The sequence below is a fragment of the Chiroxiphia lanceolata genome, chromosome 19 (genome assembly GCF_009829145.1).
Source record: "Chiroxiphia lanceolata isolate bChiLan1 chromosome 19, bChiLan1.pri, whole genome shotgun sequence".
NCBI classification, from domain to species: domain Eukaryota; kingdom Metazoa; phylum Chordata; class Aves; order Passeriformes; family Pipridae; genus Chiroxiphia; species Chiroxiphia lanceolata.
In genome coordinates, this window is record NC_045655.1 from 2287385 (window position 1) to 2313829 (window position 26445).

The window sequence follows — 26445 nt, forward strand, 5'->3', positions numbered from 1 at the left end:
TAACAGGGCTCCTTGGAAAGTCAGATTGTGTCCTCCAGAACTGCCCCTTGCCTTGTCATCTCATTCAGTGTGGGTGGGAAGGAAGGGAGAGTCGAGGGAATACACAGCAGAAAAGGTTGCAAAGTTCCTGCTTGGTTGTGGTGGACAAATGGAGTCCTCTCCCACGAAAAATGCTTCCATAAGCACTGCCCTGGGAGAGGAGGTTTAGATTTGTGTGTGGTCTGTAGCACACCAGGAAAAAAAACCCCAAAGACTCTGTTTTGAAAGTTGTGGTAATACTTTGGTTATATTTTGTCCTTGAATCCCCTCCCTGTTGTGTGCTGGCACACGAGAGGCAGTGGGAAGGGATGGCTGGGCTGGTGTGGGGTGAGGAGCGGGTTCCTCTCCGGGGCCCAAGCTGTGCCCTGAAACAAGCTGATGAGCAGGGAGGTGTGTTTTTTGTGAGCTGGGTGTTGTAAGGGGTGCCTGTGAGTCACACAGTGCTCGTAGTCACCGTTTTCCTCTTGCCACAGGCTGTGACTGAGGTGCTGGTGTGTGATTCCCCGCTCATTCAGCCACGGCACCGCGTTCCTCGGCGTTCCTCACGAGTGCACTGTGGATGGACAAAGCTTATGGTGAAGACCATAAGAACAGGCTGTGGCAGTGGGACACAAGAGGCAGGAGCCCATGAGCCTCTTTGGGGTGAAAAAGAGAACTTGTATTTGGCAGGTCAGTGGTTGTTCTTGTGTGTTTCCTTTCACCTGTTTGGAGCTGTTGGTGGATTCTCTCCAGTGCAGGAAGGACCAAGGGACAAGGCTGGAGCCAACCTTCCCCAGTGCCTGGGCTCTTGGGGAACCCCAACAGCCAGGTACAGCTTTCCTGAGCCTTTTTGGGGGATTTGCTGGGAATTAAGTGTGGTGGAGGTGGCCATGCTGAGTGCACCAAGCAGGGAGGACCATGGAGCCTTTCCTGAGATCACAGTGACTTTGGTTCCTTCCAGGGCAGAGATGGGGGGCTGTGATGTGTGCAGCCATCACTGAATACTGAGCACCAGGGTCCCTCTGGACTCCAGGGCTGGCACTGCAGGGGAGGAGGGAATCTCAGCCTGGTCACCTCTTTGACTGCTCACAGCCAGGCAGATCTGAGCAGTAAATCCTCTGGGCAAATGGCTTGTATGTTCAAGACCTCTCAGACAGATGCATATGAACTGGGTGGGATAAAATCTTCCTCCCCCAGCCCAGGGTTTCAGGTTGCAGCCTGGGCTGTGGGGGAGAGGCGGGATGTGACAGGGCTGCAGCCCCACGGTCTGCAATCGCTGTTTCACAATGTCCTCGGATGTTGGGGCTGAGGTCCCCTCTGGGTTTTCCTGCATTGCCACAAAGGCACGTGGACCTTTTCTTCACGTTGGCCATGTGGCAGCAAGGTGACAGTGCTGGTGGCTTTCCTGGCCGCTTGGAATGGGTTTGTGACCATTGTCAGTGGACATTAGAGGCATCAAGGACAATCCATGCCTAATGCAAGGAGTAGAAGTGTGGACTCTGCTGCCACCTTTCCCAGGTTGGACCAGATGATCTTTTGAGATCACTCCCAGCCTGGGCTGTTCCAGGATTCCCATCTGTGCTGTAATCTCTTGCAGTCTTATCTTTGAAGGAGGTTAACCCACGATTACCTCCTCACCACAGGCACGTAAGCGAGACCCGTTCTGCCCCGCAGATGAAAGCTGTGAGAAGGCAGAGATGTCTGCAGTAGGTTTGGGGTGCCTTGGCCCCACTGCCTCTCCTGATTGAGTCGTGGACATGTGTGCCTCCTTTTCTTTGCCAGGGTTGGGAGGAACTGGGGAGCAGAGGGAAGGTGACAGCCAGCAGAGTGGGGTGTGTTGTTGGCTTTGGGGTTGGCAGGGGTGACACCAGGCAGTAACAGAGTGGTGATTCACCAGGAGCACCTTGTCTGCACTGCAGCAGAAGCATGGCAGTGCTCCCTTCCTCACACTTCAGTAAGGACATTGTATACAATACTAACCTCCCTGCTTCTTCCCCTTTAGGAGATGAATTAAAATGCAGCACACCACGTGCACAGAGGACAGGATCTACCACGCACTGGAAAGATGTCTACACGGGCTTAGCAGAGATGCTGTCTCCAGCAGATGGGCTGGTAGGTGACCTGTTAACCATGAGCTTGTTCTTCTGTGTGATCTGCTGACCTACCCGGGCAGCTGGGTAAGAGAGAGCTGCTGGTGCTGCTGGGGGCTTGGAGACCTTTTTCCCTTCCAGTGTTCCAAGTTATATGCGGGATCCAACCTAGTCAGTCTTCCCAGGCCTTTTGCTGTGGTAGGATGATGTTCCAAGACACTGAACAAGTCACGTTAGGTCTTACCTGTGTAAAGGCTCAGCAGAGAAGTCGTGCGTGTTGCCAGCTGTCCATGCGTGAGCGGAGGGAGGAGGAGTCTTTGCTCATCACGGGGAAGGATTCCTTTGTGCAATCAGCCAGCCTTGCTTTGATGCTCATAGACCCCAAACCCATGGGTGTGGTCTCTGCTGCATTGTCAGAAGCAAGCACAGAGATATTGTTACTGACTTCATTTAAACCTGGGTCAGACACTGTGGTGACCATAAAGAGGTGAGCCATGTTCAGAGGGCTGCGAAGGGATTTGGGATGACGGTGGTGAGGGCAGAGCAGCAACGAGCAGAAGTAATTTTTGAATGTCATTTTGACCTTCCTTCCTCATGCTCGTGTTTGTGAGATGCAATTAAATCACTCCTAAATCCTCTTACGGATGAAAGAATTGAAATGAATTTGAGGGGCTGTCAAATTCAGATTCCTTTTTGTCTTTGCAGTTCTTTCAACCCTTTCTGCTTTTCTTTTTAGCTATAAGTTGACAAAGAGATGCAAATAATGTCCCACCTGCTGCCAAATACCAGAGTAATCCCTTTTGCCATGCCCATTTCCTCACACCTACTGTAGCAGTGCCAGGTGATGCTGTAGCTGTAGCATCAACTGGGGTCTTGGTTTGTGCAGTTATGACCAAGACTCCTGTGTCCTTTTCATCTCCCCATGCTCTGGGAACCAGGCCCTGAGGCGTGACCTACGTTCCTGGTTCCTGGAAGCGCGACCTCGCGCTTGGCACCGTGACAGCGCGTGTCCAAAGGAGCCCCATCTCGCCCAGCGAGTCATTGTGCTCTGCAGAACTCACCTCTTCCTGTAATTACGATTAATCAATTCCTGTGTCACTCACAAGCTCCTAATCCCAGCCCCCTCAGAGCTGGTGTTTGAGTTAGGGAAGCCTTTAAACAACGACTTTGTAATTTTTCCGGCTCATTAGCGAAGACCAGACTGTACAGGGCAGGGACTGGGGGTGGTGGGCTCTGCTGGAGGCAGCTGTGCTGCCCAGGGAGTCCTCATTCCTAATGATTTCCCCCCATCTCTCCGCCTGCTGGTTCTCAGTCCTCTTCATGTGGGTTTCGTGGGGTTTGGCAGAATGACCTGGCATTCCTGGGACAATCTCAGGCGTGTTACGCATCAGAAAGTCCCCTTTCATCCAAGGGTTTGTGCTCTTGCCAACACTCTCCAGCGTGACCAGCGCTCCCCGTTTCCGCACCGGCGCTGGGTGGGTGTTAGTGGCTCTGCTGTGCCCTGGCCCAGGTTCTGCTGCTGGGGAGCCCCCAGGGCAACCCCTCCAGTGCCTTCCCATGGGGGCTGTCCCTCGTTTTAACGTGCTGCTCTTTCACATCCTACGCCTTTGCAGTCGGAGTAGGAAGTATTTGCAGTAACATGTACAATTTAGGGAAAACAGAGCACGGTGCACCCACACCCCATAGCAGGGCATCCTATTGCTTCTCAAAAACAGAGCAGAAATGTTTTCACATCCTTCTGACTTCCCCATGTTACAAGCAACAGTTTCATTATCCCTGTTCTATGTCAGATCCAGACTGTTATTTGTGGCAGGGTTGTTCCTCATGTAGTCAGTGAACTTCTGTCTTGTTCCTAGCTGGGCTGTAACCTTCTCCTCTTTCATTTTTAACCTCTTGCGTCACTTCTATTTCCCAATTTATTTGCTTTCCCCTCCTTTTTACCATTTCCGTACACCAAAATAGCACACACCACATTGCAGCTCTTTGGGCTGAGGCCTTGCTAGGGTTTTGTTCATTATTTAATGGTTTATCTGAAAATTCTATAGGAGGTTGCCCCAGAGTGGGTGAGTAATTGTTTCCAAGGCGTTGTTTCCCCCCTGTGTGACTGAATAGCTGAGGTGTGTGAAGTCAGCAAAGAGGAGAAGTTGTGAGGCTTTGGCCATCCCAGATTTATACTCTGGGTGAGCCCATGACCAACTCTGGGGTCTAAATAGAAGATCTTTCTGTAGAGTTTATTGGAAGGACCAAATTAAAATGAGTTGTCTGTGACTCATAAAAATCCCTGTTAGAAAAGTGCTTGGAAGGACAACCCCCTTTTCCTCATGGAGACTCCATTCAGGGTTTGCCTGGTTCGTGTTGCTGGAGAAAGACTGTTGACAAATTAGAGTGTGATAAAGGAAGAAACATATTTTACTTCTTGCTGGTGAGCAGAGAAACAGGGATCTTTTGGTGAAGGAAAGCCCTGGTCTTGGGTCTGGCTGCTGGCACTGCTGGGAATGCCATGCTGGAAATCAGAGGTGGGAGAGAGGCCAGAGGATTGTGGTGGATGGGAGTTGCTGAAAAGTCTGGAGGGCAGCCCAGTGCCTGGAAGGAGCACTGGGATCTGCTGGGAAGGAGCTGTTGTGTATCTACCACGGGCTCCACATGGGTCAGAGGGGATGATGGATGCTGGTGAGGGAAAGTGGAAGAATGTCACTAGTGAGCTGGACAGTGTCTCACGTGGTGCCCAGAAATTCAGTGTGCTCAGCTCTAAAAAAGAGAAACTTAAGATCCTGTTCCATTGCATCTAAATACCCTCATGGGGAAGGACCAGTCTGGTGTGGGGCTCCTCCAGCTTTGTTACTGAGTGGTGAAATGCAGTGTCTGAATGCAGCTCGGGGTGCAGAATTATGGTTACTGGTTACTAAACCTGGCAAACTTTAACCTTTGAGCTGATTTCTCCAGGCTTGTCATGGGTTTTCTTGCCAAAATCACTGCCCAGGGTGGAAGTGCTTGGAGTGGCTCCAGCCCTGGGAGGTGCCCCTGTACCCTGCTGCTGGATATCCATATTCCATATCTAAGCAGCTGCTTGGATATGGAAGCTGTGGGTTAGATTGATGTGCAGTGCAGGATGTATCCCAAGGGGATGCTGTGGCTGAGAGGCTTGGACCTTCGGGCACCTCCTGCCCCTCCTTACAAACTGCTGCGAGTCGGCCCTTCATCTGGGCAGTCCCTTGGAGGAGCCGCCTTCTGGGGAAGGACGTAGGGGAAATGGTGGGAGAGGGCCTGGGGGAGGGAGGGAATGGGGCTGTTTGCTTTTCACCCCTCCAGCTGTGTCACTTTGGACAGCACCAGCACCCGATGCCCAGCCCAGGCACCGTGGGCAGCTTGGGCACAACGTGGTATTTCTGCTTTATTTCTCTCCTTTGCTGACTTGACGGTTGCCCACTACAAAGAGCAGCGGAGGGGAAATGCCACCCCCTCCACGAGGCCAGGAAGGAGCTACTCTGGGAGGAGGAGGAGGAGGAGGAGGAGGAAGAGGGCATCTCGGTGCACTTCTCAGAAAAGAAATGGCAAAGCCTCATCCTTCCGAGGCCGCCCACGGGGCCGCTGCTGCCCGGGCTGTTGGCACCGATAGCGATCAAAGCGTGAGCAGGTGCTGTGCCCAGGCTCCCTCCCGGCACCAGGGGCTCGGTACAGCCCCTGCTCAGCACCCCATCCCTGCTTGGCAGCTTTGCTGTGGTCTTTGCTCTCCCAAAGGGAGGTTTTCCTTCGGGTCTGTGTCATGCTGGGCTCAGTGGAATCGTGCTCTGTTGGATGCTGGGATAAGCACGGCTTAGTCCTGCTTTTGCTGCGGCTCCACGTGCTGCAGCCTCAGGTTCTCCCAGCTGGGGACATGATGTGTTCTGGGCTGCCTGTGTAGCTGGCAGATAAATCTGACTCATTTTCCATGTTTTAAGAAAAAAATAAATAGTGCTGGGTCACTGGTTTAGTGAAGCAAAACCGGACGGATGAGCATGAGGGCAGGGTGGATGTCAGCAGTTTTTTAGCTGTGGGGCTTCCCATTGCCCTACTGGGAGGTCTCCTGTGCCTCTTGAGACAAATTCATTGGATTTAGGGGCTGGAAGGTGGAGTTCGGGCTTGTGCTGCCTGTACAAAGGGCGTCTATAATGCTGATCTGAACACCTCTGGAGCCGGTCTCAAAGGACTGCTCTCCTTTGAGGCCTTGAGGGATTTGTGAGCATGATTTTACTTCCCACTTCCCTCAGCCAAGAGGCTCCTTTCTCTGCAAACCCTGCCTTGCCATGGGCTTGGGTGGGTGAGGTGAAGTGTTTCCCTCCAAAACAGAACTTCCTGGACCTGGCACAGCTCAACAGACTGGGGGTGATAGGGAGCTCAGCCCCTGCTTGCAGTGATGGCAGGGAGCATCCCTGCACTCGCCTTGGGGACTCTCCAGGGCATCCCCGACCTTGCACCCTCCACACAGACTCGGGGCCTCCCTTGCATCTCCTAGTGAAAAATGTTTTTTGGTAATTAAAGAGCAAGTGCAAAATTCAGGGGAAAGGCTGGTTCCAGCTTCCCACATGCCCTTGGTGCACATCTACCCTTGTCCATCCCGGGACAGGGAGGGTGCCCAGCATGGTCTGGTGCTGCTGGGTTTGAGCACACCTGGCACAGTGGAATGGACACAGCTTGTCTTTGTGCTGGTGCTGCTCTGGCCTGGTGTAAAACATCACTGCTGAGTTGTCCCTGTGGTTGTTGTGCCTGGTCCTTTGTGGTGACACAGTTCAGTGTTGCAGCAGAGCAGCAGTGTAACATCTGCTGGGGCGTGTTGAGGTGAGGGATGGCTGCAAATAAACCTGCCTGGAAACTTTCTCACCTGGCTGCAGCCTCTCCCTGGCCTGGGAATAAGCCAAGTGCTGCTCTGCAGTTCATGAAGTCCCCGGGTGCCACCACAGCCACCCGGGTGCCACCCACAGGGACACAGGACATCTACAGAGGGACAGAGAGAACTTCTTACGGCTGTTAAAGTTACCTTGGGCTTTTGTGCCTAACCTGGGCACATTATGAGCATCACCTTCCCTGCCCAATAATCTTTTTGGTCTGGGTGCAGGGGATGTGGTTACAGGGACTAACTCTGTTCCCAGTGGTGGGAAAGTGGGTGGTTGTGACCTGCACTGTGAGAGGAGGGAAGGGAATTCCCACCCAGATCTGGACCCCTGTCCTGACTGATGCCTGTCAGTGCTGGACACTTTGCTTTACTGTGTGGTCTTTGTTTATTGTGTGCAGGATTTCCGAGCTGCATTTTGTACTTGAGACTATTTTTGCAAGGGTACAGCTGTTTTGGTGTGTCTCTGGTTAATGCAGCTGTGCCAGATTTAGGAGCTCAGATCCTGGCAGCCTGCTGCTTCCCAGCACCGAGTAGCTTAATCCCAGAGCCTTGTTATGTCCATGAGTTAAATAGAAATTTGATTATAGCGATATCATTCAAATATACCTGATTGTGTCCTGGAGCTTCAGCTCATAGTTCCTGTAAAGACCCAAAAATGGGTGAGAAGACCTCAGGTCTGAATCACAGAATATGCTGAGTTGGAAGGGACCCACAAGGATTGAGTCCAGCTCCTGGCCCTGTGCAGGACACCCCAACAGTCTTGTCCAAACATTCCTTGAGCTTTGGGAGCCTTTGAGCCATGACCACTGCCCTGGGGAGCCTGTTCAGTGCCCAACCACCCTGTGGGGGAAGAACCTTTTCCTAATACGCAGCCTAACACTGCCCAGACACAGCTCCAGCTGCTCCCTCTTATGTTTGTTCCTTTATGCTATGCACTGAGCTTTGCCCTTGCCCCTGCTCCCTGCCCATCCTCCCAGCCTCTCCATGGTGGGTTTGCCCCAGTTTCCCCCAGGGGAAGTAGCCCAGTGCCTCTCCCTCTGCCCCATTCAGCACAAATGACGCCGTGAGCCGCTGCCACCGCAGTTTCCTCCTCCCTCGCTACAAGTGAGAGGAAGGAAAGAGCCCACGTCGTGCTGGGCTGTTGGTGTTTGTGGTTATGGTTGTGCAGGATGCGGTGTTCTCCTCGCTGGGAGATGCTCCCCATGGCCAGGCTTTGCCCTTGGTAGTGTAGCAGGGCCAGAGTCTCACAGGTGAAACAATCATGGAATGGTTTGCGTTGGGAGGGACCTTAAAGCTCATCTCATTCCACTCCCTGCCACGGGCAGGGACACCTTCCACTAGCCCAGGTTGCTCCAAGCCCTGTCCAACCTGGCCTTGGACACTTCCAGGGATGGGGCAGCCACAGCTTCTCTGGGCAACCTGTGCCAGGGCCTCACCATCCTCACAGGGAAGAATTTCTTCCCAGTATCCCATCTAACCCTGTCCTCTGGCAGTGGGAAGCCATTCCCCTTGTCCTGTTGCTTCAGGCCCTTGTCCCAAGTCCCTCTCCAGCTCTCTTGGAGCCCCTTTAGGCACTGGAAGGGGCTCTAAGATAAGTAATCCTCCCAGCTGGAGCAGGAGGGGTTTTTTCAAGGCACCACGTGAGCCCAGAGACTTCTTGCCGAGGTCAGCAAAGCTCCTGGCAGCTCTGACCACTTCTGCTGGGCCAGTTGCTTACTTGCCTATCTCCCAGGTGCAGGAGCTTTCCCTGGAGGATGCCACACTCTGGGACAATATTGATTTATTTGGGCAACCTGCTGGAGTCATCCCAGCTGATCTGTGGCTTTGTGGCATCCGCTGGTTTATGGAAGTGGCTCAAAGGAAAACTGGAGCATTGCTGAATTCCTGGGTTACTGGGGCTGTTCCCTCACTGACAGGATACCACAGTATCTTGGTGGGTGTCAGCAAACCCAGTAAGATACTGTGAGTAGCGGAGGCAAATTAGAAAGTGCATCTGAGCTGCTTGGAAACTTTCCAGAGGGATCTTTCCTCCACTGGAAAATGTTGATTCATTGAAAGTAAAAAGTTGTGTGGCAGCCCAGGGGATTTCCCCGGGGGAAGTCTCCTGCCCTGTTAATTCAGCTACAAGCCTGGCATAGAGCCACAGAAATAGTGCATGTCCTGGTGAGCAAACACTTGTCTACAAGTCTGGTTTTGCAACCTCAGCACTAGTTTTGCTTGTCTTGACATTGGTCTTCTCCCACTGGGCCATGTCACCCTCTCCCCTGGTTTAAATTGCTCTTGCTTAGCACCTAGAAGATGTGTAAAGATATTTTTATGACATGTCTGTGTTTGATGAATCTGTAGCCTCTGCAGTTGGGAATAATGTTTGAGAGCCAGACAATGTGATCTGTAGGTTTGTGCTGAACTGCTGTCCTGTGCCAGCTCGTTGTGTTCTCTTCCCTGCTCCAGCTTGGGTTGGTGTTTATGTCCTGTGCCACTTAATAGACCGTGTGAGTGAAATCTGTCTGATTTATTTTTCCTCTCTGATCTTTAGCACCTCTTCTCTGCAGTGAGAGATGCTCTCTTAATCTTACTTTCTCTTTTAAGCTGGGAGAGCCCCAGTTCCAGCACCCCCTGAACCGTGCTGTGGGCTGCAGGTGAGCTGTGTAGTGTCCACCCTGCATCCCCTTCTGCTGGAAAAATCCATAGCAATGCAGGATGGGGGAGATGCCAATGTGGGCCTTTCCCAGGTGTTTGTTAGGCTGGTTGCTTGAAGTTTCCCCGCAACATTTCTCCCTGGGGCTGTGTGGGGTACCCAGGTCCCTGGGAAGGAGGAGGAAGAAGGGGAGCAGGGGGTGCTGCTCCCTCCTTGCTCTGCAGCTCCTGGACTGCCGGCAGCCAGCAAGCACCTCCTCCTCCCCTGGGACGTGGGGCTGGGATGAATGGAGGCGGCCTGACAGCCTTCACACAGATCATTTCCTCTAAGGCCCTCTGGGAGGTGGCCCTGACCGCTGAGAAGAACGTCGGGAAACACCTTGGGCCATTGTCACCAGTCGGATCCCAGCAGATGTCTGGGGGAAGGAGGTTGGGGGGTTTCAATCCACTGGGGTGAAGGACCCACCATCCCTTTGCATGGCAATTCTTTCAGTCTGGCTAATCTTCTGGTGGGGTTTTAAGAGATTTAATGAAAATTTGAAGGTGCCAAGAGGTGGACTAAATGCTGGGCAGGCTTGACAGCAGTGCAGATTCATATCTGCTGACTGCTGTGGTGCTGCTGTGTTAGTGCATCTCCAGGGCCCGGGGAAGCTGGACGGGTGTGATGCAGCTGGAGGGGATTGAATGTCTGCTGACAGGAAGCTGAATTTGGCAAGATTTGAGTGAGTTTATAGTTGGGATTGTGCATCTGGGGCGTTTGAGGCAGGGGGCAGCAGGGCAAGGGGTCGCACTGGTGGGTCATCTGTGCCTGGGCAGAGGGAACGTGGGTTCCACCCATGCCAGGCACATCCCTCTGGCCTCTGCACATGCACATGGCAGCTCTGGCATGTCAGCTACCCTGCTGGCACCTGGGGAGAGGCATCCAGCCAGGCTGGATGTGTTGGGCTGTGAGAACACACAGGTGCTCAGGTACGAGGCGGTGCTGCTGAGACGAGCACCGTTGTTTGAGGTCAGGTCTGTCTAGAACCAGGGCGTGAGGTTTTTTCTTCTGCTGTAATCTGATGCCTGTGGTCAACACCTTCCTCCCTGACCCCTTCCCATTGTTCCTCCCTCTCGGGACCTCCTTGAATGGGGGCTGTGACAGTGGCTCTGTGTCCCCCACAGCAGGGCTGTGCCTGAACTGCTGGAGCCTGCAGGAGCTGGTGAGCCGAGACGCTGGCAACTACCTCATCCTCGTGGAGAAGATCCTTGGCAAGACCAAAGAGGTGAGCTGGGGGGGCTGTCAGGGAGGGCTGCGGGCTTTGAGACATGGTCAACTCTGTGGTTTGCCCAAAATGGAGTTTTGCTGAGCTTGGGGGTGATTTTGGGTTGTGGTAAGGTGTTGCTGGAGCCCCAGGGCTTGGGGTCAGGTGGTGCTATGGCAGCAGGTACAGAACTCTGGTGGGAGTAATGCTGTGTCTCCCACATGAGAACTACAAGGGAAAAGCCCAGCTATGATATCTGTTCTTTGGGTAGCACTGCAGATCCACAGGGGTGGGTTTTGACTCCCCAAATTGCTGCTTGGGGCACCATGGGGCTGCATGGATGGAGCCAGCCTTCCCCAGGCCTTCCCCAGCCATCAGCTGGGAGCTGCTGGTCCAGAGCAGAGCAAATTGAAAGGTTCCTGTTGTTTTGGGTGGAAACTTCTCTCTATCCCTGCCAGGCCTCCTGTGGAGCTGTGACACTGAGGACCATGGATGGGGTTTGCAGCCCAGCAGGTGACAGTGGGGTGAGGCACAGCAGGGAGGTGAAGTGGCAGTGGGGCCAATCTGTTGACCTGCTGTGGTCCCATCATGTGCCAGAGAACCTCAAGGCATTGCTGGCTGAGCAGGGTCATCCCAGACTGTGGCAGGGAAGGCCTTGGAGGAATCCCTTGATGTGGCAGGAAACAGTGATGTGTTTCCTAAATCCCCAGCACTGGTATTCATGTGATGGGATAAATGCTGCCTTTCATTTTTGGGGGAAGAAAGGCTGCAGAGCTGATAGCAGTTAAGTTTAGCACAGTTTGGTTACATTCATTTATGTATTTTTGTAATGGTTGGAATTGATCTTGTTGCAGAGAGAGGTTTGTTACATTAGGGTTTATTGTAGAGGTTTATTGCACTTTGTGCTGTGCTCATGAAGGAGGGGAGACTGTCTGCAAGTGTATCCTTGAGCTATCACTGTGTCCCTCAGTGAAATAGTTCTGCTGGGTATTCCCTGGCAAAGCCTGGGATGGAAATACATGGATTTCACTGTGCTGGTGAGCTTTGCAAGCTGTTTGCGGGGGCTGGGCTGCCTCCTTGCCTCTCCTGGCTGCCTGCTTTGAGGCACTTCCATGGAATTTCATGCAAGGATCAGGAACATCAAAGGGCTGGGAGCTTGGCCAGATCTGAGCAAAGGCAGAGCAGGAGGTTGTGCTTATCTCTCTGTCCCATTGGTGTGGATTAGTGGGGCTTTAGGGGTTGTTTTCCCGTCGGGATGAGGGAATTTGCTGGGCACGGTGGTGTGGTGGTGCAGGTTGGGTTCTTGGCTGCACTGCTGGGGAGTCCCCTGGTACCTCCAAGGATCCTTTTGGGTGGTGCTCATGGCAAACAGCCCAGCTCATCCTCCCGCCCTCGGGCTGTTTCCTACAGGTGCAGGAGAAGTGCGACTACGACCTGGTGACACCCTTGGCTCTGCTCTTCTACTCTGCCGTCCTCTCTGTAAGTGCTGAGGCTGCTGCATGGAGCTGGATCCCAGCCCCAGGGAGGCCATGGAGCCACATGGAGCAGTCACTGAAATCAGGGTGGCTTTGTCTGAAACACCACAGCCTGCTTTGATCAGTTCATCTCACAAAAAGATTCCGTACGAGTCTATAGGGATCAGGATCAAACAACCATTGCACAAGCTGAGTGAAAAAAAAAATGAGCTTCAGGATGTTTAAGCTATTTTTTAAAGGGTGGGCTAATCAGAAAGGGAGATGGACAATATCTCTGTGCAGAGGAGGGAAATTTTTTCATTACCCTTTATACTTGTGCAAAATACATTGGCAGTGTGAATGAAAAGAAGGAGTGGAGCCTTCACAGGAAGTACTTTTTTCTATTATTATTATTACTAGCACAATGCATCATTATCTCAAGGAAATCATTGCTGCCAGATCCTGCAAAAGCACAGGCTGTAATGCAATTCATCTGTATGTGTCTGTGGTGGTTAAAAAGGAATTTATATATAGGCTTTGGCACGTGAGCCACAGTCGGGAGGTTGGGAAGGTGCAGAGCGGAAGGAGCCTTCTTGGAGCTGTGCCCTTCCTTGGGAGAAGATGGGGTGTCACAGGGTGAACCTCTGCTTTGCTTCTCCTCCTCCCACTTCCAGCCTAACCCCTCGAGTTTTTACACAGCACTTGCAGTTTGTGTCCTTGCTCCCTTTCTGACCGTGTCTCCCTGTCCCCCGCAGGCTCCTCACTTCCCGCCGGGCTCCGACCTGCTCCTGAAAGCTGCCAGTGTGTACCACAGCTTCCTGACCTGGCCTGTGCCCTACTGTGACATCTTCCGTGAGCTGCTCACCTTCATCAGCAATGAGCTGAGGGCCCCTGGTGAGCGCTCCTGCCCTGCACGTGCTGCTGCCAGTGCTTCCCCAAAAACACCCCCTGCCTGCACTGCCCGTGTTTGCTCCCCTGGTGTTGCTGTCTCATTCCCCACTTGCTTCATGAATCCTGTGAGTGTGGTATCCACAGTTACCTTGGGCATCCCAAACCTCAGTTTTCCCTGGAGGTGAGGACTCTGCCCTGCATCCTTGAGATATGGTCCAGCACAGGGTGAGACCAGACTCCCCAGGAGGAGCAGGGCAGGGTGGTGTTTTTGGTGGCTGCCAAGGTGGTGGGAGCATCCTGGGGACTCCCAACTCAGGGAATTAGCAAAATGGGTAACTATTTCCAGGCTGCCTTTCAGTCTGGTGAGTCTTTTCTATGGCAGAGCACGTGCTGGCTGCTCCCTCCCAGCCCTGGCCTTTGTTTGAGATGCTCAGTGGTGCAACTGGGATGATAACAGTGAGTCCATTCACTGGCATCAAGGTGGCTGGAGCCTCTGGGCCTGCCCTTGCGTGGAGATTTCCATAGGGCTGAGGGACTCCCTGGCTCGTTCTTTACAGCCCAGACACTACCTTGTGATACAGCCCTGGCCACATCCAGCAGCAGCAGCAGTGCTCCCCTTAATTAAGGACTCCTCCTAGATGTCCTGTTGTTCCCAATGGAGCAGCTCTTCCAATTATTTCTAAAAGGCCCTTTTTCCTAATCTCCCAGTCTTTTGGTGGCTTTTGAAGAGCTGTTATCACACAGAGCAGATTCCAGCCCATGTTTAATCCTGTGCAGGGCCATGGCAGCAAGACTGACTCTGAGGAGGGTTTGAGAGGCCTTGGAGGGGGGTGTGGGCTGTGGCTGAGGCTGGGGGTGCTCCCCACCTCCTCAGACTGGGAAGCTGCTTCAGAGAGCCCTGGTGAGGATGTGAAATGCAGGGTCTCTGTCATGGCAGCAGCATCCTGTGAGATGGGAGCTTGTAGATCTAGGTGGGATTAAATGTACTTTCAAAGGAACGAAAGGATGAAAAAACTCCCAAACCCTGTGCATTGTGAGTGCTGGGATGGCTGCTTTACCCCCAGCATAAATGGCCATGGCCACCAGGCAGGGTCTGGCTGAGTCAGGGGTGTTTTACGCACTGCTGGAAAGCTCCAGTGCTGGGGAGGGGGGCTGCTACACCCTGCTCTTGTGCTATCACCACCATCACTGGTGCCCAGTGCTGTGTGAGCTTTGGTCCAAAAACTTTCCCCTCCTGTGAGCATAATGGATCCCCCCAGCCCTGCCCAAGATGCCATGTGGGAGGCATTGGCTGCAGTGGCTGGGGAGCCCAGTGCTGCCCCTCACCGTGGCCTCTCCCCTCAGCTGGACCCAGAGCCAGCAAGAGCATGTCCTGTCCTGGTAAGCTGGCCAGGGCCTTACAGGCTCTTCCAGGCTTGTTGCATGGCCTCTGTGACCTGCTGTGAGGCTGAAGCAAAAGCTTTTTATTGAGATGAGGGTAAATATTAACTGAGAACAAGCTGTTGTCAATATTTGCCAAGAATGCAATAGCTTTGATCTGCTCACTGGGGCTGGTGCCTCTGCAAGAAGGGTGAATGCTGCTGTCATCAGGGGGGCCTGTGTGATCGACCTGAGCCCCCCTGGGTGCTGCTCCCAGGCTGCTGAACTGGATTGGGATGTGGCTGCCTGCACTGATAAGGGGGCAGGATCTTGTTGATGCCATAAGATCTTTCCCAAGATGTGCCCCAATCCTGCTGTTTGGGGGTGACACTGGCTTTGCTGTTCCCACCCAGTGCAGATCCATCTGATGTCACCTGGTTTGGGTTCCCAGTGGCATCCTGGGGACAATCCCAGGGAGGCATCCAGGGCTGTGGCTGCCCAAACCAGCCTCTCTTCTGCTGGGGCCAGTCTGGGCTCCACCTGTGGGAGGGAAGGTGGCAGTGACCTCCTGTCCATAAGTGACATCAAGGGCCTGGGTGGCTAAAGCAAGGGGGAAAAGCTGCCAAATCCATGGAATTCCCATCCCACATCAGCAGTGGAGCAGAAGGGACTGGAGGTGGAGCAGTTCTCCTGTCTCATCTGTTGTTTTCCCATCACTCTGGGCTTTTACCCTTTACCTCCCAAGCTTCCTTGTTTCTGGGCTGGTCCCTTTACACTATGGCTGTGTCTTGTCTCTGTGAGGACTTCTGGTGGGACCATTCCAATGCCAAGCAGCAACTCAGCCATGTCTGCACTACACTGGGAGGCAAAGTCAATGTGCTGTTGAGGCAGAACAGTCTGCAGTGGTTCCATTCCTCATGTCCTGTGCTCTCTCCCCAGGGATCACTTTCCAGAGGCTGGTGAGGACAGAGCAGGGGCTGCCTGTGAAGAACTACCAGAGCTCCACTGTGTGAGTGTGGCCATGGGCACTGCTGGTCCCCTCTGTGGCACCCCCACGCTCTGACACTGAGCAGCATCTCAAAGGGGTCGTGGTGGGTGCTGGGGAGAAGGGCTGGATAGTCGGGCTGAGCTGTGGGAAGGGATGAGGAGAGTGGCTGTGGCATTTCCACAGCTGTGGGACTAGGTCTGTGGACTCCCCAAGCCAGTTATCCTGCAGGACTGCTTAGCTCTAGGGCTGCAGATCTGGGTGACAACAGCTGGGGAAGGCACAGTCTCCTCCACAGGGAGCTGCTGATCTCAGCACACACTGGAGAACAGCTGGGAAATGCTGTGATCTGTGAGTTTGGGAGCCACCACCCCAACAGGGGTCAGAAGCAAGTCCATCCCAGTCCCAGTGCAGCGCTGAAGGAAAGCCTTGCAGCTCTGAGCACAAGTCAGACTTTGCTCCTTGTTTGAGGGCTGAACCTTTTTCCCTACCAGGGCACCTCATTTGTAAATAGGGAAATGAGCCTGGGTGGTGTCTGCTGTCCTGGCTCAGCCCCAGCCCCAGGGACAGTCCTTCAGGCACAGCCACTCTGTGCAGGAGGAGTGTCCTTCTCTTTTGGCTTGTCCACTCATGCTGTGCAGCCCTGGATCTGCACCCTTATCTCACCCAGCAGCATTGGTGTATTGGCTGTATTTTCATAAAGAGCCCTGAAAACCTGGCACTGGTCATAGAATCCTAAAATATCCTGTGTTGGAAGGGACCCACAAGGATCATCAAGTCCAGTTCCTGAACTCTGGGCTTACTGGAAGCTCGTGCCCGTTGCCTGAGCTTTCTAGATCCAAGCACACCCTAGCACATCCTTAATTCAGAGCCAGTTTTGCTCAGTGGACACTGAGTGCTGTTGCCCATGAACAGAAGCACATGCTGTCTGGGCTGCAGGTTTGGGAATTCAAAGCCTGTGGATGTTCGTGTTGTGGTCTGGAGCAAAAATGCAGCTGAAGAACGTGGCTCTTCTCCTTAAAGCTTCTTCTCTGACCTGCATCTTGGAGGAGAAAGATAGTTTGGGGGCCACTCTCATGTCTCACTTCATCCCATGTCCACTTAATGCTGGACTGCTGGGCTGGAGCCCTGCCTGGGGTTCACCACCAGTGTCCAAGCCTGGCCTAACTGGTGTCCCCCTGTCCCCAGGACGGTGCTGCTGCTCAACCGCTCCGAGGTGCAGAGCGAGTTCCTCTCCATCGCCGAGAAGCTGAGTGCCAGTGAGCACCCCCAGCACGCCACGCTCGTCCTGCTCCTCGAGCACCTCTACCAGGCCAACTTTGGCACCTGCTGCGACCTGGACAGCCTGCACCACCTCCTGAAGGTGGGCTGGGACAGCCTGGGCTTTGGGGATGCCACTGAGAACAGTTTCGTGCAGTTGGCTGCTGGATTTCCTGACCAAAATAGTACATAATTGGCAAAAGAAAAGAAGTTTTGATAACACTTCTTGTAGGAGAGATATGTGTCTTTCACTTCTCAGGTCAGACCTGAGGTCTGCACTTGGGTTTTGTGAAGTGTGCGTGGCGGGGTCACTTGCCTTTTATGCTATTCCTCCTTTCTCAATCCCTAAGTGTAGAGGGGAAGGGCCCTCAGATTTGAAGTGTAGCAAAAGCGTTTGTTTGACCGGAGAAATGCTTGGAGGAGAGGCAAAAAATTTTGAAGAAAACCCCTTGGGTGTTTTCAAACATGCTTTTATTTTCTTCGCTAAAGTTTTGGGCGACTTGAAAGGGGGTAGAGGGCGGTGGAGGGAGAGAGTCCCCCAGTTCGTGATCCTGCCCAAGGACCTGTGTGTTGCCTGTGTGGAGGGAACCCCTCAATCTCTCACCTTGGCTCTGCTCCCCCAGTCCAAGACGCTGGAAGAGCTGTTGGAGATCTACTCCAGTGCTGCCGACGCGCAGGAGATCGCGGCTGCCAGCAGCGACCCCGGGCTGGCCCGGGAGCGGCTCCAGGCTGTGCTCAGGGACATCGCTGGGGCCGCCTCCTTTCCTGCCATCACGGGTGAGAAACCCCCCCAGGCCCCTCTTTTCTCCGGGGTGTTCTGCAGGCTCAGCCCCTGCAGCAGCAGCAGCAGCAGCAGCGAGCATTTTGCACAAAGTTTTGACCGAGTGAAAAAACTGCAACAAAAAAAGCACCAACCCAGGTCCTGCTTCGTAACCACACAATGAGCCAGAAAGGGTTTCATTAAAACAGCAACAAAACAAACTGTCCAGCCTGTATGGGTGAGATGAAAACATTAAATCAGAAACTGCTGGTAGCTGTGATGTCTGATGGCTCTTAGGGGTGTGAAATGTCCCCTCATCCCCTTTGCATGTGACTGACATCGTTGGTGTTCAGCATGACTTGGGCTGCCCAAAATGTGTGCATGGGGTGGATGGCAACTCCCACTGGCCAGGAGAGGCTGGCAGGGCTGGTGTTGGGGGTCCTTGGAAACTTAAGTCCTCTCCCTCCTCTCTTCCCAGGTGAGGCTCAGCCCCACAAGCTCCACACCATCCCCATCCCTGCCGCCCGCTGCTACACGTACAGCTGGGACCAGGATAACTTTGGTAAGTGGAGGGGGTCCCCCAGTCATCCCAGTGAGACCACAGCCCTCTGTTCCCCATTCCAGGGGTGACTGAGCAACGTCTCAGCTTGGCTGGGGCTGCCACATCCAACTGGGTGAAAGAGCTGATAACACATTGTTGGTGCTGGAGGGAGAAATGACCCAGTGGGTGCCAGTGTCCCCTAGATGGGACAGGATGTGGGTGACAGCTCAGGTGTGATGCCTGCTGTGATCCCAAGCAGAGGGCACAGGACACTGGTGGCCCCAAATCACGTTTTTCCAGAGACAAATCATGCAGGGCTTAATCTCCTGGGCAGGGTTATACCTTGCATTAAGCTGGAATAAATTCATTGCACCCAAGTCCATGGGAGTATTGGTAGGACAAGATGTTGTTTGGTAGGAAGCTCCTCTGCAAGGAGGAAACCTTGCTTATGCCCTAGAAATAATTGTTGCTGGGAAAGCCTGACTGGGATACTGAGACTCTGTGGAATTGAAACTGGTCAGACATGACAGCTCTTCGCCCCTTCAGCAGGGATGGCCAAGGAATGGGTGCCTTTGCTGTGCTCTCAGCCCGGCCACAGCAGTTTTGGAGGGGAAGCAGTGGGTTCCCCTTCTGCCAAGCTGGTCTCTCCAGCTTCCCCATTCCTGGAAGACCTTGTGTGTTCCTGTGAATGTTCAGTGGTCATTGCCTGCTGGCCCCAGCAAGCTGGAGTAGAGCTCTGGCTCAGGCTTTGCAGTGAGTCCAGCCTTGCCAGGAAGCCACAGTGGGTTCAATTTGGGGTTTGATCAGCCGAATACCTGGCTTTCCTCCTGCCCTCTGGTTAAACCTGGAGTGCATTGTGAAAGCTGTATAGGAAGGAAGCAGAAGCCCAAGTGGTGTTTGCCTTTTGAGAACCCAAACAGAGTGTGACCTTAGGGAGAGAAATACGTTTTGTTTTGCATTGCAACTGAGCACTTTAGGGAAATCTGAAAACATTCAGGAGGAGGTTTCCAGCTCCTTCTTTGAAGCCGTGCAGGATCAAAGAGAGTACTGGCCATGATGTAGTGGTGGTGTTGTCTGGGGCCATCACATCTGGGGCCATCACAAATGCAGTGGTTCTACTGGAGCCCAGGGTGGACGTGATCTGCCTCTGGTTGCCTTTCAGATATCCTCAATGATGTCCTCAGCAAGGAGTGCAGCGTTGTTGAGCCCATGGCCTCGGAGAACGAGGAGGAGGACGAAGAGGAGGAGGATGTGGAAACCGACGGCTGCTCCCCTGAGCGAGACTCGCTGCTTTCCCCCCTCTGTGCCATTTCCAGTGACTCCGTGTACTCTGTGCTGTCAGAGGAGGGATCTAAGCCCTCACGAATGTCCCTCTTCACCTCCTCCAAGGACTCTATCTCGGAGCTGACAGTGGTCTCCAGAAAGTCCCTGAAGTCGTTTGTCTCCAGCCTGAAGGACTGCATGGACAGCGGGTACGCAGAGGACAGCGACGAGAGCTCCCTGGACATGGTGGGGAGGACGGAGCTGAAGGCGGAGAAGACCCACCACAAATACAGGCAAACACTGACCACCAAGATCTACAGACTGTTCAAGAGCAAAAGCCAGCTGGTGCTGAGGAGGGAGCTGAAGGACTGCCCGGACAGGGGCTCGCTGCCGCTGCGCCGTGCCGAGAGCCTGTGCGCGTCGCAGGCCCGGCTGCGCGTCCCGGCGCGCTCCCGGCGCGCGCACTCGCTGCCGCAGCACGTGCTGAGCCAGCGCCTGCCGGCCCCGCTGGCCCCCCGGCACCTCAGCCTGCCCCGGCGGCCCTTCCTCAGCTACGACGAGGACACCAAGGTGTCCACCCTGCGTGTCGTGGTGTTCGGCTCCGACCGCATCTCGGGGAAGGTGGCCCGAGCCTACAGCAACCTCAGGTGAGCCGGGAGGTGCGGGGTCTGACTGCGGGGACCTGGCTCTGCTGGGACATCCCGCGCTGCTCTGCTCACCCAGCCCTCTCCACCTTCTCCCAGGCTCAAGGAGAGCACCTGCCCCTCACTGACAAGGTACTTCAAGCTGCAGTTTTTCTACGTCCCGGTGAAGAGGAGCTGCTTGGCTCCCTCGACCCCCCTGATGCATCATCCCTCCCCAGCCCTGGGGGACCCGCAGCTCCGGGCACAGGTAGGTGTCCTGCTCACCACGGGGCTTGTGGTACCAGGGCTGGCAGGGCAGGCTGAGGGGAGCCTGGGGGGCCCTCGGAGTGACCCCAGGGCGTGTGGTTTCAGGATCCCACCTCGGCTGGGACGGAGAGCAGCACTAACGACATCTCCCACTACATCGGCGTGTTGGACCCGTGGTACGAGCGCAACGTTCTTGGGCTGATGAACCTGCCCATGGACGTCCTGTGTCAGGTGTGTGTGTGCCAGCTGGTAGGGCTCATCCTTCTTCCCAGAGGAACTGGGGACCTGATCAGAGAAACTTCCGCTTAGCACTGGGCCACCACGATCCTCTACAAGAGCCTGTGCTACATGGACACAGGATGGAGATGGGGCGTTCCTGGTGGTCAGAAGGAGGGTTTCTGTCCCCAGTGGGGTGGGATGGACAGTTCTGGATGTAAGTACCACATACCCCATCATGTTGCTGACTTATTCTCCCACCACAGTCTGCCAAGCCGGAGGCTGAGCCCCAGGAGGACTCCCAGGAGCAGCTGCCCATCCTGGCAGACATGATCCTCTACTATTGCCGCTTCGCCGCACGCCCCGTCCTGCTGCAGCTCTACCAGACAGAGGTAGGCAAAGGGGCTCAGCCCCATCTTCTGAGGGGAAAGGGAGGGTCTTCTGCCTGTGCCACCAGGTTGGGACCTGCCTGTGAAGCGATGTGGGTGTGTCGCAGCCACCACGTGCTGCTGAGGCAGAGCTCGGTCTCAGAGTGTCTACGTTGCTTTGCTGATGCTCCTGGCTCAGGAGCTGAGAGCATGCAGGTCCTGCTCAGACAATCCTGAAGTCACACAAGCAGTTTTCCATCATAATTCCTTTCCTCATGACACAAATCAATGCCTGTCAGTGCTGGCAGGTTATTCACATTGCTGGAAGTCTCTCCAGTGCTCTGTGTCCCAAACCAAGCCCCTCCGTGAACCTGTCTTCTACACCCAGCTGTGTGCCTGTGGCAGATGTGGTGGGGAAGGTTGAATGTGGGGCTACAACAACTGTTTTGGTGCTGTGGCTCGGGACCAGATGCAGCGGGGCTGTCGTGAGCCCAGCTGCTGCTTTTCGTGGAATTTGTGCTCCCAAAAAGCAATGCCCAGACTCATCATGGAGTTTCTTTCCAGTGGGCTGTGGAGTTTTCTTAAAGTGAAAGTTAGGGTTTGGGTTGTTTGACTTGCTGGTGGTCTGTTAGAGCAGCCTGAAGTACAGCTAAAGACAAGTGTCACCCAGAGCAGCTGTTGAAAGGTGTGTTTTGAGAACATGAAAGGATTTTCCCAAACTGACCTGTTTTCTGTGAAAAGGAGTTAAGAGGGATGAACACTGCCTGGCACAGGCTGGGTGGTCTCACCACCACATCTTCACTGTTCTCCCCTGGCAGCTCACCTTCATCGGGGGAGAAAAGATGACTGAAGTCTTCATCCATTCCCTCGAGCTGGGCCACTCAGCAGCCACACGGGCCATCAAGGCATCAGGTCTGTACCTGCTGCTGCACCCACCCACCCACTGTGGGGGTCTGCAAACCATGGGGCTGGGAGGCGAAGGGAAAGAGGGGCTGGAGGGAGCATGGGCTGTGGGACATGTCTGACCCAGCCTGAGCAAAGGTTCAGACAGCTCTTTGCTAATTTGGAAGAGAAATATCCTAATTCGCGCGCTCCTCTTCAGGAGCCAAGACATGGCAAAGCCTTGTTGTTTTTGCTGCTGTTAACTCTAGAATGGATTTACAACAAAACAGATTCAAGCCCATTTCCTTCCCTTCATCAGCACCTGGTCAAATGCAGCTTTACATCTTTTCTTTTTGCTGCTGTTTGTGCTTTCTCCAGAAATGGCATTTATAAAACCCATATTTCCGTTTCCTTAGCAAAGCAAGGTTTGTGTGTGTGCACACTTGGAGCCTTCCTGAATGTACATTTATGTTAGGAATTTGTAAAAATTAATAGTATTAGAGAGGAGGAGCAATGGCAGGAACATCTATCCGCCTGCAGCGTGGTCTCCAGCTCGTCCCGGTACCCGGGACCTCGTGCTCTGGTGCAGAGCACACAGACCTCTCGTGGCCAACCCACAGTACTGCACATAAACACGCGGCTTCGTGTCCTTAACCAACTGCTTTTCTGTGATCTCGCCTTGTCTTTCTAAACAGAGCTCGTAAAACATCCCCCACGTGAAGTGTCACCACCCCAGTCCCCCAAAATCCAGGCTTGGGCAAGACCTCTTCCCACTAACTCGTGAAACCACCAATCCTGACTCGGATGGTTTTCCCTTGGGTTGTGTGACGAAACACCACATCTGCAAAAAATTATCCGGGGGGGGGGGGGGGGGGAAGACTTAGGAAGTGTTGGGCACTGTATTTCAAGGCTAATTTAATGTGGGCAGAAATATGCCTGGAAAAACAGGAGCCGGGTTAGCAATGTGGCCTTTTATTGCTTTGTGTTTTCCCTGGAGCACTGACCCCTCTGCACCAGCTTAGCCAGCACCTCTTTCAGTTCTGCAGAGCAGCTTGTGGTGCTTTGTGTTGGAATTTCTGCACGGGATTAATTGCTTTCTGGCAGCTTTGAAGCCACCTTTTCTTTTTTTTGCCTTTTTGCTCCACAGCCGTGTTCAGCAAACCATTTCCCCCCCTTTCTGTAGGTACTGATTGTGCTGCTCTATCAGTAGCCAGTGAAGGATGGGCATAAAAAGCCACTGTGTGACATTTGCTCCTTGTTTTGTGCAGGTCCAGGCAGCAAAAGGCTGGGCATAGATGGAGACAGGGAAGCAATCCCACTAACACTACAGATTGCCTACAGCAAGGTGAGTGTGTGGGACTCACACAGACAAACGGGGCAGAATCCACCTCTGTGCTGGGTAGGCAAGTCTCATCTGGGGGCTGAGAGAGGCAAGGCTGACAGTCTGCTGGAGGAGCTCGAATCCAAGCCAAATTCAGGCTAATTGTCCATTTAGTGGCTAATTGGAGGTGGCTTTCCACTCCTGTTCAGCCCAGTAAAATGGAATGTGTAGCCATCTTCCACAGGCTGTTTGTGCTCTCAGTGCCACTTTACACAGGTAGACTTTGCCTCCAGGGAGCAATCTTGTGCTGGGCACAGCAGTATTCCTGTTTTATTGGTTCCTCTGCAGTCATTTAGTGGTTTTGCCTGGGCAATTTTTTTGTGAATCCAAGATTAAATGAATTTTTATGCCTACTCGAACTTTGTGCAGCTCCAAGTGAATCCAGATGTGAGCCAGCCCACACTGGATGGTGTGGGGTGGAAGGTAGAGTGACACCAGCCTGGAGTGTGGCATTTGTGGTGGGGTCACAGCTCTGGGCTGGGAGCAGAGCAGCTGGAAAGCTGCTGGTGGGAAAGGCCCTGGGGGTGCTGGTGACAGGGGCTGGACGTGAGCCCAGGTGAGCCCAGGGGGGCAAGAGGCCAATGGCCCCTGGGCTGTGCCAGCCCTGGTGTGTCACAGCCCCAGGGCAGGGACTGTCCCTGTGCTGGCACTGCTGGGGCACCTCCAGTGCTGGGGCAGCTCTGGGCCCCTCAGACAAGAGAGACACTGAGGGGCTGGAGCGTGTGCAGGGAAGGGAACGGAGCTGGGAAGGGGCTGGAGCAGCAGGAGCAGCTGAGGGAGCTGGGGGGGCTCAGCCTGGAGCAAAGGAGGCTCAGGGGGGACCTTCTGGCTCTGCAACCCCCTGACAGGAGGGGGGAGCCGGGGGGGGGGTCGGGCTCTGCTCCCAGGGAACAAGGGACAGGACAAAAGGAAATGCAGGTTCAGGTTGGATCTTAGGATATATTTCTCCACCAAAAGGGTTGTCAAGCCCTGGCACATGCTTCTTAAAGCAGTGTTTGACTCACCATCCCTGGGGGTACTTCAGAAACATGTAGATGTGGTGCTTAAGGACATGGTTTAGTGGTGGGCTTGGCAGTGCCAGATTTAGGGTTGGACTCAGTGATCTTAAAGGCCTTTTTCAAGCTAAATGATTCTGTGATTCTCTCTCCTGGGTTCTGCTTGGTCCCTGCAGACAGCTGTCAGTGGAAGAAGTCACTGGAATGATGTTGAGAAGGTCTGCACGTCTGTCAACCTTAGCAAAGCCTGCAAGAAGTATGAAGAGCTTGGTGAGTAGAGGTGGCTGTGCCTAGGGAACAGTGGGAGGGACTGGTGGAGCGACAGGACAGTGTGGATCTTCTGGCTGGGGCAAATGAGGGCTGTGTGAACGCAGGAGATACATGGGAGGTGCCTGGTGTTCCCTAGTCCTTGGCTGTCCTTGGCATCACATCAGGGACAAAGGGAATTTCATGTCCCACTGTCCTAAAGCTTCCAGCTGGAAAATGGAATATCCATTAGGGATGGGGCTGGGATGGTCCAAACAGCAGGATGGTCACTGGAGGGAAGTGCTTTCCAGAGCAACACTTGTTTAGTAAGGAGGTACCAGTGTTGTTAGATGAAGCAGGACCAGGGCAAGGTGCTTGTCCTGCATCCACAGCCAGCTTTCAGCAGCTCTTGCTAACCTGGTGCTTCAGCCTGGTCCCCTTCCTGCAGCTCAGAGAGAGCTGCCTGCCATGTGGGTTGGCTCCATAAGTCTCTTTTTCTAGTCAGGTTTCCAATTAATAAAGCTTTGAGCCCTTTAAAAGCACCAAGACTTTTAGTCCGTGTGTGTGTTTAGAAGCAATAGAATCACAGAATGTGTCACACCGTGTGCCTGAGAGCATTGTCCAAATGCTGCTTGAACTCAGACAGGCTTGGTGCTGTGATTCCAGTGCTCAACCACCCTTTGGGTGAAAAACCTTTTTCTGAGATCCAGCCTACATCTCCCCTGACTCAGCTCCAGCCGTTTCCTCAAGTGCCCTCACTGGTCACGAGAGTGAAGTGATCTGTTTGTTCTTGCTTAAGAACTGCTGGTTTGGCATTCACACATCCAATTCTAAATAAACTGAGGGATTTTTAGTTCCTTTTTCCTTTAGTACTTTGTTCCTGGCAGATGTGGGGTTTGTGAACAGAATACTCAGGGCAAATGGCTGATCTGCTAAATAGGCAGATAGATAGACATCCCCTACATGCTCCATGGAGCTCCACCTAAACCTCCATCCCTCCTCTCTCTCCTCTTGCTGCCCCATCCATGAAGCCATGTAGACAACTCTGGGAGAAAAACCAGCAGGAATTAGTTTCTCACCTCCTCTATACTTCGAGTTGGTTGTTTCTGCTCTAGTTCACCTGTGCTGCCAGTGCTGTGGCTTTGTATCAGGAGGTGTCCTCAGCTCCACTCTGAGGAGAAGCTTCATGAATCTCCCTCCTTCCAAGAGAAATCTGGTCCCCTGGATGATCTCCATTGGTTTTCACATTCAGCAGTTTGACCACAGGATGTCACTGTGATTCCAGGCACGAAGAAGCATCTCCAAGTGGACATGCTGGGAGAGTTAAAATTTCCTCATGATGATGGGGCAGTGTTTTTTCTCCTGTTGGGGTCCTAAGACAGTTAAATGTCCTCTTCCCTCTGTGTCCCTGTTGCTTGTTTTCCATGTGGATTAGCCTGAGGGAAGGAAGGCTGGACCTGTACTGCATTTCCCCCAGCAATGGGGTCCTGCTGGAGCCACTGGCCCTGGGGTGCTTTGAGGGGTGGAGGGACCACTTGGGTTCTCACCAGTGGTCTAGAAACCCCAGTTGATGCAGTTTTGTTTTGTTACAGCCTCAAAGACAGAGTGTCTGAACTTAACCATGACAGAGGTGGTCAAAAGGCAAAACTCCAAATCCAAAAAAAGTTTCAATCAGGTAACTCTAATCATGGTGCTTTTACACTTGGTAAGGTGAGGTTGGCCTGACCCAGCTGGAGAGAGCAGCTCCTTGGGGATCTGTTTGCTGGTGGCCCCCAGACCTGCCTTAGGGGTGCCCAGCTCCCCTTCCCCGCACAGGGCAGTGCACTGAGCCCCCCAGCTCCCTCACCCCAGCTCTCATTCTCTCAGCAGATCAGTGTGTCCCAGATAAAAGTAGACAAGGTCCAGATTATCGGTGTCCAGTCCTCCTTTGCCGTGTGCCTGGACCAGGATGAGCAGAAGATCCTGCAGAGTGTAACCAGGTGGGAACTGAAATGGGGCCAACTGCACTCCTGGGATGGTGCATCCTGTGTCCAGGGCTTGCCTGTGAAGGGGGGGGGATGAGGTCCTGAGCATCGTGGTGGGTCTGTGCCAGCTG

General features: G+C 53.7%; 1 protein-coding gene across 1 annotated transcript in view; it reads left to right on the forward strand.

Annotated features, from left to right (window-relative positions):
- Positions 1 to 623: 623 nt before the first annotated feature.
- Positions 624 to 26445, forward strand: part of PIK3R5 (phosphoinositide-3-kinase regulatory subunit 5) — a 29393-nt gene continuing 3571 nt past the window's right edge. Inside the window, exons 1-18 of the mRNA XM_032706931.1 lie at positions 624 to 708; positions 2021 to 2130; positions 10780 to 10880; positions 12270 to 12338; positions 13069 to 13207; positions 15503 to 15572; positions 16737 to 16911; positions 17432 to 17585; positions 18047 to 18130; positions 19272 to 20019; positions 20116 to 20263; positions 20368 to 20493; positions 20745 to 20870; positions 21665 to 21758; positions 22997 to 23073; positions 24281 to 24374; positions 25943 to 26025; positions 26220 to 26329. Coding sequence (XP_032562822.1) covers positions 2034 to 2130; positions 10780 to 10880; positions 12270 to 12338; positions 13069 to 13207; positions 15503 to 15572; positions 16737 to 16911; positions 17432 to 17585; positions 18047 to 18130; positions 19272 to 20019; positions 20116 to 20263; positions 20368 to 20493; positions 20745 to 20870; positions 21665 to 21758; positions 22997 to 23073; positions 24281 to 24374; positions 25943 to 26025; positions 26220 to 26329 — 2495 coding nt within the window. The 5' untranslated portion in view covers positions 624 to 708; positions 2021 to 2033. The remainder of the gene's footprint in view (positions 709 to 2020; positions 2131 to 10779; positions 10881 to 12269; positions 12339 to 13068; positions 13208 to 15502; positions 15573 to 16736; positions 16912 to 17431; positions 17586 to 18046; positions 18131 to 19271; positions 20020 to 20115; positions 20264 to 20367; positions 20494 to 20744; positions 20871 to 21664; positions 21759 to 22996; positions 23074 to 24280; positions 24375 to 25942; positions 26026 to 26219; positions 26330 to 26445) is intronic.